Below are 18,487 nucleotides of genomic sequence, written 5' to 3' on the forward strand. Positions count from 1 at the left end.
CCACCACCACCAACAACAACAATGGGACTCCAACGGGACTGGCACGAGTAGTGAATCAACCTAGAAACAAACTCATCGACCATGTTCCTCTACTCCAAACCCACATAGAACCAATCGCCACCATCACGGGAGCCAAACCAAGTAGAGATCTTGAAGAACTACAACTAGATATGAGGGAAGGATGAACTAGTACCACTGTCATGGGTTTCGTCATCAACAAGTAGATTTGACTCCCAAACATTTAGATCTAACTCGGATCTAACTCGCGATGGAGGAAAATGAATCGACGACCCACTTGAAGTTCTTGTTAAGGATAACATTCGGGAGGGCGAGGAGGACTTGGAGAGGGTGCCATTGTGAAGGTCGGAACGACTAAGGAAAGAGGAAGTGACGAGAGAAAAAGAAATACACTTAATTAAATATTTTAATAATTAAGGAATCAAATTAAAATTTAAATTATAATTAAAAGATCAAATATATAATTAAGTTGGAATTTTACTTAGACTGATTTTTTTTAAAAAATTAACGTTTAAATTATGAGATTTATTTTTATTTTTATTTTTTATATAGATAAATATATAGAAACTTATATAATTAAATATAATTTTATTTCAGATGGTTTTAATGTAAATCATGTAGGTTTTGATGATGTCAAAAAAAAATTACTTGATAATGATTGTCATCATCAAAAAGGGGGAGAATCTGAATGTATGTATGCATGATTTTGGTAATGTCAAAGAAGAATCAAACAAGGTTGTTTCAAAAGATAAGCGTTGCTTCAAGATTAATACAAGATTGTTTTAACAAACAAAGCCTTGTTTCAATATTAACTCAAGATCAAGCCTTGCCTCAAAAAGAAAGTGTTTCCAAGACATGCAAGGCTCTGGTAATCAATTACCAGGCAGTGTAATCAATTATCAGAAGACAAGTTTGAAAAATAATTGTTAAAAAGATTGAAAATGCACGAAGGACCTTTATATATGTGTTTGACTTCAAAAAGTAGGAGAAAAATATTCCAAAAGAACTTCATTGTTAAATGCTCTCTCAATAACTCTTGGACAAACACTTGCAAATTTATTGAAGAGTTTATCCAAAATCTTCATTTGTAATATAAAATGATTTTTTACAAAGAGAGTGAGAAAATCTCAAGTGGATTACTTGAGGACTGGACGTAAACACGAGAAGTGGCCGAACCAATATAAATCGAGTTTGCATTTTTCTCTTTCTTTATCTCATTTATGTTCTTCTGTATTTTGAACCTATCATTTAAAAAAGTGTTAAAAATTTGTTAGTGGAAAATTTTGAAACTTAATATCTTAAGTTATTGAGAACACTTGTTCAACATTTAACTTATCTTTTCAAGAACATCATTAGTAAAAAATTAAACTCTTCATTACATAAATATATTGCAATAATAATTTTCATATTTACACGCTAAGAGAATTAAATTTTAAAGAGAGATATAATTACTTTTATGCATCAAAAGAAAAAAATTCCACTTAAATATAATTATTTTTTATTTATTATATTTTCACTTGATTAAGTTATTCAAAAATTTCTTTTATGTGAATTAAATTTAGTTTCCTTTCATAAATTGATATGTATGTAAATTTGTTAAAATACAACTTATATTTGAAATATAAACACGGGGATGATTTTTTTTTTTAATGAAAATAAATAAAGAAAATTTACACTTAATTCAACGTAATTCACAGAATGAGTTTTTTTAATAAATATTTTGTCCAATCAAAATTAATCTATTTAGCTAATTAATGTATATTTAATTACACAACAACAATCAAAATAATTTCATGTAATCATTATTATTATCTTCTCTATACATAACAGCTCATTTTGTAAAAAGTTTGGATTACCCTATTTCAAATGTTATTGGTGCCAGATTTGAGACAGAATGTACGAGATTATAAGTTTAAATCTCAATAAGATTATTGTTAAAAAAATATAAAATAGTTTCAATTCAGTCAAAAATAAGATAGTATCAAAATAAGAGATGAAAATAGGATTTTGATATTTTCAGTGCAAAATATAACTAAGCAAAATTTATCACTATTTTAAAAATTAAAAGGAAAATAAAAGAAAAGACGGATGATTAGGAATTTATGATTGAATACTGGTATTTAATATTAATTAAAAAAATTAATTATTAGTCAACAATTTAATTAATCACTAGTCAACAAATTTAATGAGTCTGACTACAAAAATTCGAAGTAGGACACGTGAGTTTGGCGCCAAAACCCGAAAACAAAGCCAGAGGAACCTGTTCTGTCAAAACACTCAAATCATGGGATCTTTTCCCTAATCCTCCGTCGCATCACACCCAATGATTTTCTTCAACGCTCCTATTCGTAACGCTCGCCGTTTCCCCAATTCTTCTCATTTCTCTTCATCGCACTTCGTAGTTACTCTTCTCTCACTCTCTCTCATACTCACTTAGGGTTTTTCAGTTTTCACTCTTCCTTCTTTTCTACTTCTTCGCGAAAATGGCGGCCACGCCTCCTTCGTTCTCTCCCTCTCGCACAACCTGCGCCTCTCTCCTCCGCGAATTGCAGGTTCTTCACTCAAGTTGTTGCTTTCAATTTATATGTTTTTTTTCCTTCTAATTATTAAAAAAATGTCTCATTTTGTTTTTGTTGTAATTTTGTTGGATAGTCAAGTTTTGGTTTTTTATTTTTACTTTTAATTGTAAATTTGGTGTCTTGTTTTCAATCTGATTCTGATTTCAAATATTTGTACTGGAAAAAGTGTTTTTCTTTTTTCTCTCTGTTTTCTGTACAAATCTTGGAAATAAAACAGAGATTGAAAATAAGGTGACAATTTTGTAATTAAAAGTGAAAATGAGGAATCTTGCTTTAGATGTGTTAGATTGTTTAACGGTAGTCTTAAGTGTAAGATGTGACCTTTAGTGTGTGAATTAATGATTTGAATTGTTTTGACTTCTGATAGATGATATGGGATGAGATTGGGGAGAGTGACAACGATAGAGACAACACGCTTCTTCAACTGGAGCAAGAGTGCCTGGACATTTATCACCGGAGAGTCGAGGAGACGAGGAAGCACAAGGCTGACCTGTATCAGTGGTTGGCTGAAGCTGAAGCGGAAGTAGCCAATATTGTTTCTTCCCTTGGAGAATGTACCATACTTCCACGGGTAGGTTTGGTTTGGTTACCAGTTCATTTTGTGTTGCTGTATTTTATATCAGTTCGGTTACACATGGTTGGGAATGGGAACATGAAGGTGCTAGAGTGAGAGGTTGTCTTCAGTTGTCTTTTATGTAAATTCTAAATGAAAATGTAATTTTGGAAGATACTGAATCATCAACTACTTGAATTTCCCATGTTGTTGAGATAGAAAGACTTTGTGATCTTAACTCTTAACAATGGCTATACAGGAGGCATTGATATACAGGCAGGCATTGATATGCCTGCCTGTATAGTAATTTATGAAAGTGAATTCCCCAAATGTGTTATATTTTACTGACATGGTGTTTAGTGCAATTTTCAAAACTGTGTTTACTGCAGTCACTATAAGATTCTATAATTGATTATTTCCTTGTCATTTTTTAATTATTTATTACAATTCCTGATCGATGTTTCCAAGATCTTGTGTTTTTCCCTCTAGTGATCATGCTAATTGAATCGGCAAAATATCTATTCAACTAATCGGGTTCTGTGTTTGATAGGGGAAAGGAACTCTGAAGCAGCAAATAGCTACCATTAGACCTGTCATAGAGGACTTGAGGTCAAAGAAGGATGACAGAATCAAGGAATTTTCGAAGATAAAGTCTCAAATTTCTCAGATATGTGCTGAAATAGCAGGTTGTGGACAATACAATAGTGTCACAGATTCAGATAATCAAAGTGACCTGACAACAAAGAAATTGCGAGAACTCAAGTCGCATCTCCAGGAGCTTCAGAATGAAAAGGTTCTAATAAATTCAAAATATAGTCATATAGCATTGATAGTTCCTGATATTTTACTTCCTATATGCTCAACATTGCTTCCTTTTTCTCTCCAACCAGATCTTGCGCCAGCAGAAAGTGAAGAGTCATATTAGTACTATTAGTGAGCTTACAGTAGTAATGTCAATGGATTTTAGGGAGACACTAAATGAAATTCACCCAAGCTTGGGAGATTCATCGAAAGGTACGCTACAGAGCATCAGCAATGACACTCTTGCCAGATTAACTGGGGTTATTCATTCATTAAAGAGGGAGAAGCAAAAAAGGCTACAAAAGGTGAGTTGTTCTGATCTAGATGAACTGGTGCAAATGACTTGTACTTATATCTGCATCTCTGCATGTGTATGTATGTGCCTTACTGTTGCAACTTGCTAGTGATGTTGGTGTCGAATTTCATCTTGTTTGACTTACAGCAAATGATCACTATAGAAGTTGTATCAGTAGTTACTGGCTTAGTTTCCAATTGTTATTGAAATATTTCTCATATGAAATATTTTGCCCGTTGCTGCCTGAAAGTTGTGTGTCAATGTTTTGCTGGGACTATCTAATTGATTGAACATAACTTTACAGCACTTACCTTTTAATTATGAGTAGTTAACTGTGTTCTGAATTATAATTTCTTATGTTCTAGCAATTGAAGCTCAAATTCTTCTTTTATACTGTTCAACGTGATGAGTGATACGCAAGTTAACTTTGAATTGAGAGGAAATTATGAATTTTTATAGACACAGGCTAGTTTATATTAGTCTTCTATAAGTGTGTTTTAAGCCAGCCTGGGCTAGAACCACTACCAATTGTCAATCTTGGCTAGTTAAATTGGGGATGATTTTAGTCTTTGTTTTCTTTAGGTTGTCAGATGTTTTGGTATGTAAAACCATACATCTAATTTTGAATCTTAATACACAAGTTTTATTTGAAGTTGCACATGCTTTAAATTAAACATACTGCATTGGTCCAGTGTCAAGAAATCCATTCCTGGTGGTTGTGCTTTTTCTCAGATAAAAATGTATCTAATGCCAGGGATAAATTCACTACTGTCAATGTGTAAATGATTTTATTTACAATATTAGTGTACATATATCATATGCTAGTATCCGGCATTATATTCATGGCAAGAAATGTTGTTGTTCTCGCTACTTGCTAGAACTTCTTTTCTAACTGACAATAAGAAAGACAAGAACCTATGCAACATTTTTAAGAATCTTAAACTGATTTTGGCCAAAAATTAAGGGGGTTGACATTGAACTGCTGTAGTTTTTTGTCTGTAGAATTCTCTTGCAGATTGCATAATAATTTTTAGTTTCTTATATGTTTCTTTGCTTTGGATGCAAATGGAATTTAGAATAAATTGTATCACTATCACATAGTATATCTTTATGTTTATAAAATGAAAATGAAATTTGTTTACAAAAAGATATAGACCTATAATTCATAACTTTTTCTTTTCTTTACAATTAACTTGACTCATTTTGTATAATAAGGGATTATGTTTGCTTCTTTTCCTATGGCTTGAGGATGCAATTATGTGGTTGAAAGGGTATTTCAGTTTGAATCCACATAAACATAAAATTGAATCTTGTGCCTGATTTTTGTTATTGGTTGATCACTTTATTTCCAACAGGTTTTTGATGATTCATTCATTTTATTTTACTTTCCTGTAGATACAAGAGCTTGCTAAATTGCTGGTAGAGCTATGGGAACTTATGGAGACACCAATTGAAGATCAGCAGGCCTTTAGCCATGTTACTAGATTAATTTCAGCATCAGTTGATGAAGTGTCTACAGAATGTTGCCTTTCTGCAGAAGTCATTGAGCAGGTGAAACTTTTGTTGACTTTAACTTAACATGCAGTTATTCACTTCAAGATTTGAGTTTCAGTTGTTTGATTATTTATAATTTTGCAGGTTGAAGTTGAAGTCCAGCGACTAAATGTTGTGAAAGCCAGTAAGATGAAGGATTTAGTGTTTAAGAGGCAGAATGAGCTTGAAGAAATTTACAGAGGAGTTCACATGGATGTTGATAGTGAAGCTGCCAGACAGATTTTGACCAGCCTCATCGAATCTGGTACCAAAACTATCTTTTGATATCTTTGATATAGATTATAGTATTATTAAACTTTTTTCTTTCCTTTTTCAAAATTTTTGTGGATGCTTACAGACATTTATCTTTATTTTTTAATCTTTCCATCTTAAATACTTTCAAGAATTATTGTTATATGTGTGTCCATAATGTCTGTTCTTAGCTTTTATTTTTCCTTCAATACTGGCTTTTATGGCTTTGCAGGTAATATTGATCTGTCTGATTTGCTTCAAAGCATGGATGATCAAATAAGACAAGCCAAAGAGCAAGCTCTAAGCAGAAGAGATATCTTAGATAGGGTAGAGAAATGGAAATTTGCAGCTGAGGAGGAAAAGTGGTTAGATGAATATGAAAGGGTAGATAACTTCTTTTCAAATTTTATGATTCATAAATAAGCCATAACTTAATGGGTCGAATTTATTACTGCAGAGAACGATAGATGCTATTTAATATATTCAAATACTTCCATATATGTTTTTAATTTATATTATATCTATAGCTTAGTGTTGCCAAACTACATGCCAATTGATTAGGCCGAGTCAGAGTTGGTGAGTGTATCTTTCACTAATTTTACTTAAAAAAAGGTAAAATATCAATCTAATGTCTGTCTTATGCCCATAAGTAACTAGATTTTGATGGTTACACGCTGATTTGATTGAGTTTCTTGGATTTTTTTTTTTAATTATTTGCAATTGTTCATGAGTCCTCACTTTGGTCTTCTCTGGTTTGATGCTTGCAAGTTGCCTCCCCCACTTTTCTAAATAATAGTTGAATTTTAAGATAGGGTAGGACGGGCTTTAGCATTATCCATGCTTCAAATCCAAAAGTTCTTATGTGGAGTAGGAGCACTAAAATCATTGATGAGAGTTAATAATACGAGAGTACAACTAAAGCTATTAGGAGAGTTAAAAATTGACAATTTACATTTAATAATAAGCATGTGGATGGTATAGCACCATATAAGTTCCCTAAAATTTATAGCAGTTCCATTTATACTAATACTAGACTCTAATCCTAATTAAATAAAAGAAATAAATAATTTCCTATAAGATAAAATCCCTAAAAATTTGGGAAAGACAATTGTCCCTAAAATATACATTTTCCTTATCTATTATGCATCATTCTCTACCAAGTTATGTTGTAAATATTCTTATATATCATTTACCTTTTTCATATCCTCGTTTCAGGATGAAAACCGATATAGTGCAGTAAGAGGAGCACACAAAAATTTGAAACGTGCTGAGAAAGCACGGATTCTTGTCAGCAAGTTACCATGTAAGTTGTCATTTATTTATTTATTATTATTATTGCATTTATACGAGTTCACAAAGATCTAGAATTTGGATTCTGGTGATAGATAATTATGCCTTCGTGTGGGAAAACTTTGGAAATTAGTAGCTGCTTATACTTGAATATGAAAACCATTATGATGTAATGGTGATAAAATCCTAGTCTTAATTACTATACAAGCTATCTGGTTAGTGTGATTAGGTAATTAATCTTGTTTCCAACAGTTTGGACATCATCAATAAAGGATTGGCAATAAGGTTCAGAGAAAAGTTTATATATAAAATATAGACACTAAGGAGATCTAGGTTGTAGCTTGTAATATTCTTCCTACCAATTTCCTTATTGGCTTAACACTAACTATCTTTCGAGAATTTTGAGCAGCTATTGTTGAGAATTTGACTGCAAAAGTAAAAGCATGGGAAATGGAAAAAGGAATACCTTTCTTATATGAAAAGGTATTTATCTATATTTTATATATTTTGATATATGGAAATATTAGTCAAGTTCCAACTTCCAATTTAATTATTTTTCAGGTTCCATTGTTACATAACTTGGATGAATATATTGTACAACGGCAACTGAGAGAAGAAGAGAAGCGCAAATATCGGGTATCACTTGCTGTTATAACCTTTCTGCTCTTTCTACCCTTAAACCTTCATCTTCTATATCATTGGAAGAAAAAGAACTATTATTTTATAGTTGTTCAAAATGAAAATTAATTTGGATGTCCTGGTAAGGACATGTGTTCCTGCTGATCTTGTTACTTGCTTACTGTAAATCGTATTTAAAGATTGCCTATCATTACGTGAATTCTCTTCAAAGTTCATTTATGTATTGTAGAAATACATATGGTTAATAATATCGCCGAATAAATTATTCCTCCATTTCTTGTTATGGTCATGCTCCTCTTCAATTTTTATATAGGGGGAAAACTTTGGTAAGCATTCATTATCTATGATTAATCATTAAAATGAATAAAATGAAAAATGCAGAATAATGAAGCTTCTTTTTGTTCTTGAAAGTTTGCTGCATATTTCTGCTTCGCCTTGTGAGAAGTTTTTCCTTTTTTATTTGTGCATGGTACCGAATCAAATTCTGATGTAGTGTAGGACACTTTTTGACCAAGTCTTCAATTATTTTATGTGTCGGACTTCAATTTGAATGACTAGTTTTCGTTTTCATCAACTTTGAACTTTTTGTTACACAACCGCTTATTCTGGTTTGCCTAACAGGAGCAGAAGAGGCTACAAGAACAACACGCTGTAGAGCAAGAGGCACTTTTTGGTTCAAGGTCTGCAACAAAAAAGCCTCTGGGTCAGAGCACTCATGCTAACACCATACTTGGGACACCAACTGGGCGTCGAATGCTTTCGACGCCTTCTGGCCGCCATGGAAACTCAGGAGGAAAGGACCGTAGAGAAAGTGGCAGAGTGAACAGCATAATTCCAGTGAACTATGTTGCTCTTCCAAAAGATGACTCTGTTTCTAGGGGGAATTAAGGGCTGCCCTCTAATTTGACTCGTGAATCAGTCAGCTTTGAAAATGCGCTTATTCTACAAGCTCTATTATGTTTCCTTCTGAAACGTTATGCATTGTAAATTTGGTAAATGACAAATGAATGACCCATTCTAGGCTTGATATAGAAGATTGTACAAGTCACGGGCTAAATAGATTACAAATATAAAAAGAAGTCATTCTTGTTCTTTCATGTGTGTAAGTTGTCTGATTTGATTCTTCAAAAATGAGGTGTACTTTAGAGAATAAAGGGTACTTATAATTAATTTATCAGAAAATTAATAGTTGAGAAGTTTGATAAAATTAGATACATATATGACAATTTAGAGTTAATGTTCTAATTTATAAGTTATTATTGCACTTAATTGTTTAAAGTGTGTTATTTTCATTTTAGAGGAGCTATATTATCTATTGTTCCTACAATTCTCAGCTACCTGCTCTGTTTACCTCATCTGATCTAGTGCTTCCTTGTGCGACATAAGTTTTGACAAGTCACATGGCACCGTAAAAGTGATCTGCGATTTCAAACAAACATTACAACCAATATTTCAAAGGAATATTTTACCTAACCATTAATTGCTTGAGGATGTTACACCTCCATTATTGCACAGCTAGGTGTGGAAATAGGCCAGGTTCGGCCAGACTTTAAAAGGCCTGAGCCTAGCCCACGATAAATCTTTGAGGCCTGAGCCTGGCCTATAGTCTATCAAAGGCTTTTATTTTGGCTCGGCCTCACCTTTTTAAAAGTCTGGTCTGGTCTGATAGTCTTTTTAAAAGCCTTCTTCACAATAAATATTTAATATTTTATGGAGTAGGAATTTAATAGGAAAGTTAAAGAAAAAGAAAAGTCAATCAAAATAATGAAGAATATAAAAGGGCACATGACTCACACCTAAATTATAATTAAAGTCATTGATTATAGGAATATAGGAGGATTTTTTCAATCACATCGTTTGGGCTCCTAGACTATGGAGCCCTTGGGGCTTTCTATTTTATTGTATTGAAAAGCCCAATGAATTGGGATTTCCCTATTGGACCAGGTCATTTCGGGGCAAGCGGATCATTTATGATGAAGAGGATGAGCTTCAAGGGTTTATAAGGCTTTTTAATAAGTCTAAGCCTTAATAGACTTTTAAAAAAGCCTGAGTCTAACATTTTAATTAAATAAGTCAGTTCAGGCCAGACTTTATATAGGCCAGATCGTAGGCCCCTATAAGCTGGCCTGACCTATTCTCACCCCTATGCACAGCCGATCCAAAAACAGTTGTGCATGTTTTGATTAAAGTTTACAAACTTTGAGTAAAAGTTAAATTTACAAATTGACTTTGTAAAAACAACCATTTTTTTTTTCAAAGCTAAGTTTTTAGACAAAATTTTAATGTGCAAATATACTTTGAAGGGTAATCAACTATGTCACAACTTAATTTACCCTTCAAACTGAGTTTGAAGCATCGCAAATGAAAAACCAAACATAACCTTAATCCCAGATGTTTTGTTCTGAAGGTTCTTCCTTTACATGTAAATGGTTTGCAACAAGAAAGTTTCCTCTTACACGCATATCCCTTAAATAGGACCGTTTTTTGTTACAAACTTTGTTGATGATGAAACTTTGTTGGAGTATCTGTTCGACCACCTCCGGTAGAGACTCTCTTCCCAATCAATTCTTTTTATCTACAAAGTTCGAATTGAAGATCTTAGTATTTTTAGAAATCTAAGTTGAATTCTACTTGGATCAACTAATTAGATAATTTATAATAAGATATAAAAATTAACATGACATGCCGTATATTTTAAGAAATAGTAAGCATACCAAAATCTTAAGGATTAACACCCTAGAAATTTTAAGACTAAATTAATCAACACATTCAAGTTTAAAGATGAAAATGAGATTTCAAGTTTAGAGATGAAAATGAAAATTTACCGTAATGAAAGTATACATATAGTTTTTTTCTTTGTTACATACATATACTTGGTTTGCGACAATGTAAAACAATTTGATTAATTAATACAATAAAACTTCAACAATTATCAGCCTCAGTAAAATTTAAATTAAGCAATAATATTTCTATAAAAAAAGAAAGAAAAAAAAACAAGAGTCAATGAAATCTATAATAGAGAGGCCTGAGGATAAAGAGAAGCTTTATGATTGTCTTAATAATAATAATAAAAGCTTTATGATTGTCTTTTCTAATTTGACTAGCAAGTTGGAATACTTTTCAAAATTATACATCATATATTGCTTAAATGCAACAAACAAGACCCTTTTTATGTCATCAAAAAAGAAAAAGGAGAAAGGAGAAATTGCTAAAAAGGGCAAAAAACATAAATTTAAAAAACATTAATTCCTATTCACATTCCAAATTGCTTAAGCTTTTCTCTCTTGGTTAGCTTTAGTGGGAGGCTCTGGAATAGGAATGGTTATTATGAGTGAAGAGAGCTTGTTGTTGTTGGCTTCTCCTTTCTGACCATATTTTTCTTCAGTAAAATTATCAGTGGCATCAATTATTGGCCCTGCAATTACAGCAATTTGAGAATCCTTTACAGGCAAGGGAATTTCATCTGCCACTTTGCTCTCTATTTGTTCTTTGTGTTTTCCCCACAGAACTGAGTATAAACCTATAACAATTAAGATGGCACCAATCACACTGCAACCACAAGGGAGAAACAAAGTCTTTTGTTAGTTTGGAACTGATAGACCATTTTGATTCCCATACAATGAAAAAAAGAAGAAATACTATCAATACACTCTTTAATAATTTTTTTTATTATTGACTAAAATTTATTAACTTGTATTATAAGAAATACTCTTAATATACATCGCAGACATGGGTTAACTTGTATTAAAAATGGAATTGGAATGTGTGTGAATGTGTGATGAAATATTTTCTTGCTAATATGCCACTGATGATAGCTAGGTGTTATTTATTTAAGCAAAGAATACTTCTAGTGTGTTTGATTTATATTATTTTAGTAAAATAATAATTTATTTCCAAATTCTATAAGATAGTTTTATAGAGAGAAAAAGCTATTTATTTTCCAAAACAGTTTCTCAATCATGCTACAAGTCAGTCTAATTAAAAGCATGATCGATATATATCACATATATATGAAGTCCTGCTACCACATACTTTAATTTCGATGATGGTAAAATTGATTTTCTGAACCATATATAATTGCAAGGAGAAGGGCCAAAAGAAATTTACCCTCCAAGATAAATTTGTTCTGCAAGGATGAAGGAGCCCATGATGGCAACAATGATCATCATTAAAGGGCTAAAGGCAGTTGCAAAGACAGGTCCTTTCATCTTAATTACCAGTCCTTGTACATAGTATGATATGCTTGATGTCACAATCCCCTATTAAAGTATACAAAAAAGAGAGAAAAGAATAAGAAAAAAAAGAGAAATACAAATCGCATGTTATAAATTGGAAAAGAAAAAATCTGACAAAAGCACTTACAGATAAAAAGGTTTAATTATTTATTTAATACTTAAGAAATTTAATAAAAGATTTAATTATTTATTTAGTCTTTATATTTAATACAATTTTTTTTATATTTTTATCCTATAAGTAGAAATTACTCATTTTTGTCTCATACATATATTTTTTTAATCTATTTTAATTCTGACATCTAAAATTGTCAAGACTAAAACAAGTTAAAAGATATATACAAAAAGACAAACAAATAATTTTTAGGTATAGAAACTAAAACAAAATATATAAGTATAAGACTAAATGTGTAATTTAAACCTAAAATTAATTAATGGAAGGTAAAGTTCTTGTATTCTTACAGCATATGCAGCAGCAAGTAAGCTCACATCCCAGCCAATTCTCCATACAGAAGGATTGTGTTCAACTACAAAAGTAACAGCAATAGCTTGAAGAGTGCCTATAAAGCACACAAGTGAAGTTAAGCTTAGCTGATGATTCTTGTACGTCTGTATAGCTTTGGCCTGCCCAATAGCAAAAAATAAATAAATGTCAATTATTTGTGTGACATCAACAAAAAGACACACTAGCTAGCATAAAAAGCGAGAGAGAGGGACTCCATAAAAGTTAGCACATTTTTTTTTCTTTTTCTTTTTGATGTCTCACTTACTTGTAAAACAAATAGGGAAGCCCAAGCAAGGGTGGCAATGATAAGAAAGGTGCATCCTAAGAACCAATCTTTGTCCAATGATCCTGTGGTGGTTGTTGCATTGGTTTTATTGTGTGGATGTTTGGCCCACACCATCTCCACTATAGGACCTCTGTATAAGGTCATCAACATTGCCCCTGCCACTGTGACTAATGTTCCCACTATCTTTGCTATGCATCTCACCTTCTTTATGTCTATCTTCTCCATCCTTTTCAATAATAATAAAAAATAATAGCACTTCTTAGTTCTTGCATATAAGAAAGTGAAACTTAAAACCATATGTCCCCTTCCTCTTTTTATTTCAAAAATAGCGTCTCCCCTAAAAATATATTAACAATTAAGAAAGAGAATATTATTTTTAGTTAGGGCAAAATAAATTTGAACTCCTTAAAATATTTCAAAAATTGATTTTAGTTCATATATAAACTTACTATGATCTTAGTCCCAATAATTAATTATTATCAAAGTGATGTGATTTTAATTCCTCATCAGAAACTAAAAACTTGTTTTGTTAAAATTAATATAAAGATTAAAAATATATTAAATTTTTATACGGACGAAAACTGAAATTTTGAAATGTTTTGAAAGATAAAAAAACACATTTACTCTTTTTAGTTATGTGCTATTTTCCCATTAGAGATCGACCCTTAAAAAAAACTCAGGGTTTAATTAATTTACCGGCAAAACACTGCCATCACAAAAGTCATGGCTGGAAGCATGTTGCTCATTGCACAGGAGAAGGTTGGGGATGTGAGCTTCAACCCAGCATAGTAGAAATTTTGATCAATCACAGGCCTGTTTTATAATCCAACACAAACAATCATATTAATATATGCACTTTCATACTTTCATATATTCACCATACTATATAGACTTGTTAGTGCATTAAGCTTGGAGACTAACCCAAGAAGAGCTAGGATAAAAATTTGCATGAAAACTGGGAATGTTATCTTCGGTTGACCTTTCCTGGAAAATTGAAACAATGAGTAAGCATTAATTTGCAAAGCTTTATAGTAACAAAAAAAAGAGAGAGTAAAATGACAAGATGATGACACTAAGGTTTATGTTTATTCTATGAACCTTTCAAAAATAAAGGCAAAAGGAGCGATGACAGCGGTGGCAAAAGCGTGGCGATAAACCACAAGGACATAGTGGCTCATGCCTTGGTTGAGGGAAACCTTAGTGATAATGTTCATGCCAGCATAGCCAAATTGTAAAGAGATCATGGCCAAGTAGGGTTTAGAGCTTGCAAAAAACTTTGCACAACCTCTAAGCTTTTCAGTTGCCATTTTAATTTTCTTCTTTTGAGAAGGATCGAGAGGTTAGTCTTGAGAAAAGGGTAAGTATTCTATAGAGAAATTAAAGAGGAAGAACACTTGAAGAAGGCTAGTTGTGTTTCTTCCTAAGAAATATCATGGGCAAGCTCATGCTATTTATACCAACCAAGAATCAAATGGTTTCGTCATATGCATGTACACGTAAATGTTCATTGCAATATGTCTATATCTTAATTTCTCTCTTTCTAGCTAGTGGGGCTTGGGATATTGAAATGGGGGGCAGCTCGACAATGCATATATTAATGACTAGGTAGACACATATCGAAACAAAAATGATCAAGCAATGTGATAATGGAATGAAAAGTGATGATTAGTATAAAGTAGGCTTTGAGTATAATAACATCTTATTAGAAAGTTAACATTATCGTTCTTTATTTTTCAATTTTTTTGCTGCCTAATTATACTATCTATATTTTAAAATGAGATCCCACTTCTTTGGTTCGCAATTGATATCCCACTATTCTAGCAGGGTTGCCCTAATAATAAATAGGCTAATCAATGATTGGCATGACTTTTATAAAATATTAAGAAGATTATATAACTAATAAAATTGTAACATTAAATATATAAATTCCAATGAGTAATTTTGCTAGATTATTTAGTTCAGTTCTTAGACAATTTAGTTTAGTTTAACATCTTTTAACACCCCTAGGTTTTGCTACTTTTGCTGTTTTCTTGGTTCCATGCTTTGACATCAAAATTGTGTGTTGGGAAAAAAAGAAGACATAAAACAGAAGGGGAATAATTGTTTTTTTTTTTTATGTTTTATTTTTTTGATCCGAGAACATCTGAAAACTAAAGATGTGTTTACTAATTGACTTGTTAGAAACCTTCTTTACGGAGCACTTTTTGTGCTTCAAATTGGGTTCGGGAAATCACTTGATTTTCAATTTGATTTTATAAAAAGGATAAATTGTAATCCGATAAGGTCAATCTTAGAGAATCTTCAATTCATACTATCGCACGATCAATATGAATCTACGATCCAGGGAGCATTCGCATGGTGTAGGACCTATTGCACTCACGCAGGCTAGAAGGAATCATAAAACATGTTTACTTTTTATACCATAAGTTTGAAACTTTTAGTTTTTTGTGATTTCTTAAAATTTAGCTTGTATATTAATATATATTACATATCATTATTATTATTATATTGATCTTTATTATTAAGAACTTCATGATTACATATAACAAACTACAAAAAAGAGGACATTGTATTCACATAAGGAAATAAATTGTTAATGATGACTGATACTTGAAAATCATATGACAAAATGTTTCTATTTTTTCGTATGTTTAAATTTTAAAAAATGAGACATTCTCTTACTAGAACATGGCACGTATTGTTGATTGGTCTTTTATATAATATATGACAAATTTAACGGTCTTTAAAACATTTTCCACAATTGGAGACTTCGATGTCTCCAACCCTCGCCTCTGTCTCAAAATATAGTTGGTGTTTAAAAATAAATTCTCAAGAGCAGTTGAGAAACTAATTAGAAAAAAAATCATGAACAATTTTTATGATTTGGTATTTAAACCAATTCACTTTATTAATTAATAAAATGGTATGATTTTTTTGTAAAACAAATTTAAATCGGTTTTGTTTCGGTTGATTGCAGAACTTGTTTTAAACCCGTTTTGAACCAATTTTTTTATTTATTGTAGATCTGTTTACCAAAATAACATATAATACTAGTAAATTTTTGTAAAAAATAATTAGAAACATTATTAAATTAAATTCAATGTGGAGAAGTTTTCTCTTTTTTCTTTCACTGCCAATGGAAGAAGTTGTCATTATTAGATTGTTGAAATTAAATTCAGCTTTTGGTAATTTTTGGAAACCTATGTTGTATGGCGTATTTCTTAATTTTAACAAATTATGTGTTTGATTCAAAAGAAATGCTTATTAGATAAACTAAGTATATTATTTTTAAAAAGATAAAGTAAGTATAATTGGGTGTGTTGCTTTGAAAATTACCACTTACTATATAGACTACAAGTCGACAAAAAAAAAAAAAAAAAAAAGACAACCTATATTTAGATAGAATAATATTAAAGTTAAGAATGCCACATTTGAGAATTCAAAATAACATTTTTGTTGTATGCCAAAAAAAATAAATTAATTTAAACCACACAAGTAAAAATTACAATACATGATGGTTCTCGAATCATCATGACTTGAGAAGACAATCCCAAAGGTTGCATCTGGATGTGCTATGGTGTTGGGATAATTAATGGCGAATTATTTTGAGTGGCTAATCTAGGCTCTCTGTACAATTGAAAGGCTGAAGGAGTACTTGTTTGGTCAAAATACTGTGATGCTTATTAGGATGCAATTTTGCAAATATACAGTCATTTTCATAAATAATATATAATATTTAAAAGATACGTTGAATATTTGTTTTTAAATTTTAAAAATAACTGTTTTGATTTTTTGTTGCATCCAATGTTATTAATTAAACTTGAGTTTGTCGGACACATTTAACAGATTAGACCGAAAACAAGATTCATAGTTAAGTCGGTTTAGTTATCCAATTGCTTATGCTATATATTAATTTAATTAATTCAGTGTCACACATAATCAAACTGAACTAAACCAATGTTTGGCTCGGATCAGGCCGGTGGAAATTCAAATAATCTCATTGCTTCCTTTGTCCCTACATAGATGCAACACATATTCCTAGCTACACTATTGTCATACAAAACAAAAGCAAATAAAAATACCCAAAAATGCTACAACTTGGACATGAAAAGCTTTAAACTTTTATCCAGCAAGTGTATAACTTGTACCAACATGCAAAATCAGAAAAAGAATTCCAAACTGATCAACGTGAAACTTTAATTCACGCATGACATTTGATATTTTTTTTCCACCATAAGCTGTTGAGAAATCAAGCAAGCAAATGTAGATGCTTTGCTGCCTCATTTAACTTTTGGTTTTATATGATTATTAAAAATATTACAGAAAATGTTAATAAATATTTTTTAGAGCATTAGCTAAGAATTTAAAAATATTTTTCTTTATAAGAATATGTTTCCGATACAACTTTAATATAACTTCTAATATAATTTTACTGTAATTTTTAATAATAACTTTATATTTATTAATCAAATAATTAGTATTCTATTTTTAGATACATAAATAATTAATATTCTTAAAGTACTTGTTAGCAATACACAAAACCATGCTAGACATAAGAAAACATGTTTAAAAGATTTACAAGATCAGTAAAAAAAATCCTAGCAAACTGTATAAACAGAATCACAAATTTATTATTATTATTATTATTATTATATATATATATATAGATAAATTATCGCATATATTTTAATAGAATAAATACTTTCTATAAAAAAATATTAAAAAGTTTCAAGATTCCTTTGTAAAAAAAATCAAGATTCCCTAAACGAAATCCATTTAATGTCTTAGAATGATCAAGTAATAATTATCGCAAGCTATAGGTGAAAGAAGTTTAATTTAATTTTTTTTATCGATTAATTTATTAGTTTTAATTTATTATGAAAAAGGATTAATCCGTCATCTTTCTCTCCTTTTATTATTTTTTAATCAGATCACCTAAAAAATCTTATATCTTGATTTAATTTAGGTTGTGTTTGAAGGAACTTTCAGCATCTTATCATCGAGTTGCTATAGCAAGCTATTGGACCAAATCATCAATCATGATGCATCTCTTATTTCTCATAATAAAATTTCAGCATCTTACCATAAAAAAGGTTGTTTTTGAAGGAACTTTAAAAATTTTTTTTTTTTTTGAAAAAGATACCTTTTAGTCCTTTACAATTTATTATTAAATACTATTTTGTCTAGGTTTCAACTTAAAAAAATTGTCTTAAACGTATTTTGAATTTAATTTGCTTTTTAAAAAACTAAAAGTAAGTTTATAAGTGCTGTGGTCTAAGCTAGAAAAAATGATGTAAAATAATGTTATAGGTCATTGAGAGTCAGGAAGAAGTGGGTAGCAGTGAAATGACCACACATTTCCCAAACGAGTAAAACGTGGATAATCTCATGTAAAAATGCCCACATAAATAGGAGTGCGATGATAATCTACCCACAATAGGTTGGACTGAGATAAAAATAAAAGAAAAAAAAATGATATGACAAAAAGAAAAATAAGATAAAAT

General features: G+C 30.9%; 2 protein-coding genes across 2 annotated transcripts; one reads left to right on the top strand and one right to left on the bottom strand.

Moving 5' to 3' along the window:
• Positions 1-2,256: 2,256 nt before the first annotated feature.
• On the top strand, positions 2,257-9,109 carry LOC100815235 (65-kDa microtubule-associated protein 5). Its single transcript, XM_003541522.5, has 11 exons — positions 2,257-2,570; positions 2,965-3,168; positions 3,701-3,943; positions 4,041-4,256; positions 5,642-5,797; positions 5,885-6,044; positions 6,264-6,415; positions 7,247-7,334; positions 7,731-7,804; positions 7,883-7,957; positions 8,582-9,109. Exons 1-11 carry the CDS (start codon positions 2,502-2,504, stop codon positions 8,846-8,848), a joined length of 1,704 nt encoding a protein of 567 aa, XP_003541570.1. The 5' UTR covers positions 2,257-2,501; the 3' UTR covers positions 8,849-9,109.
• A 1,968-nt stretch (positions 9,110-11,077) lies between these two features.
• On the bottom strand, positions 11,078-14,393 carry LOC100804390 (auxin-induced protein 5NG4-like). The gene is given in 7 exon segments (NM_001252898.2): positions 11,078-11,509; positions 12,068-12,219; positions 12,655-12,816; positions 12,963-13,209; positions 13,680-13,796; positions 13,905-13,967; positions 14,082-14,393. Coding segments are annotated over 7 exon segments (1,230 nt in total). The 5' UTR covers positions 14,291-14,393; the 3' UTR covers positions 11,078-11,229.
• Positions 14,394-18,487: the final 4,094 nt, after the last annotated feature.

This window comes from Glycine max, chromosome 13, assembly GCF_000004515.6.
Source record: "Glycine max cultivar Williams 82 chromosome 13, Glycine_max_v4.0, whole genome shotgun sequence".
NCBI lineage: Eukaryota > Viridiplantae > Streptophyta > Magnoliopsida > Fabales > Fabaceae > Glycine > Glycine max.

Excerpts from the sequence above, each read along its gene's own strand:
- LOC100815235 (XM_003541522.5), top strand. The coding sequence starts at position 2,502 with ATGGCGGCCACGCCTCCTTCGTTCTCTCCCTCTCGCACAACCTGCGCC. Across the intron at positions 3,944-4,040 it reads AGGAGCTTCAGAATGAAAAG|ATCTTGCGCCAGCAGAAAGT; the intron begins GTTCTAATAAAT and ends CTCTCCAACCAG. Across the intron at positions 7,958-8,581 it reads AAGAGAAGCGCAAATATCGG|GAGCAGAAGAGGCTACAAGA; the intron begins GTATCACTTGCT and ends TTTGCCTAACAG.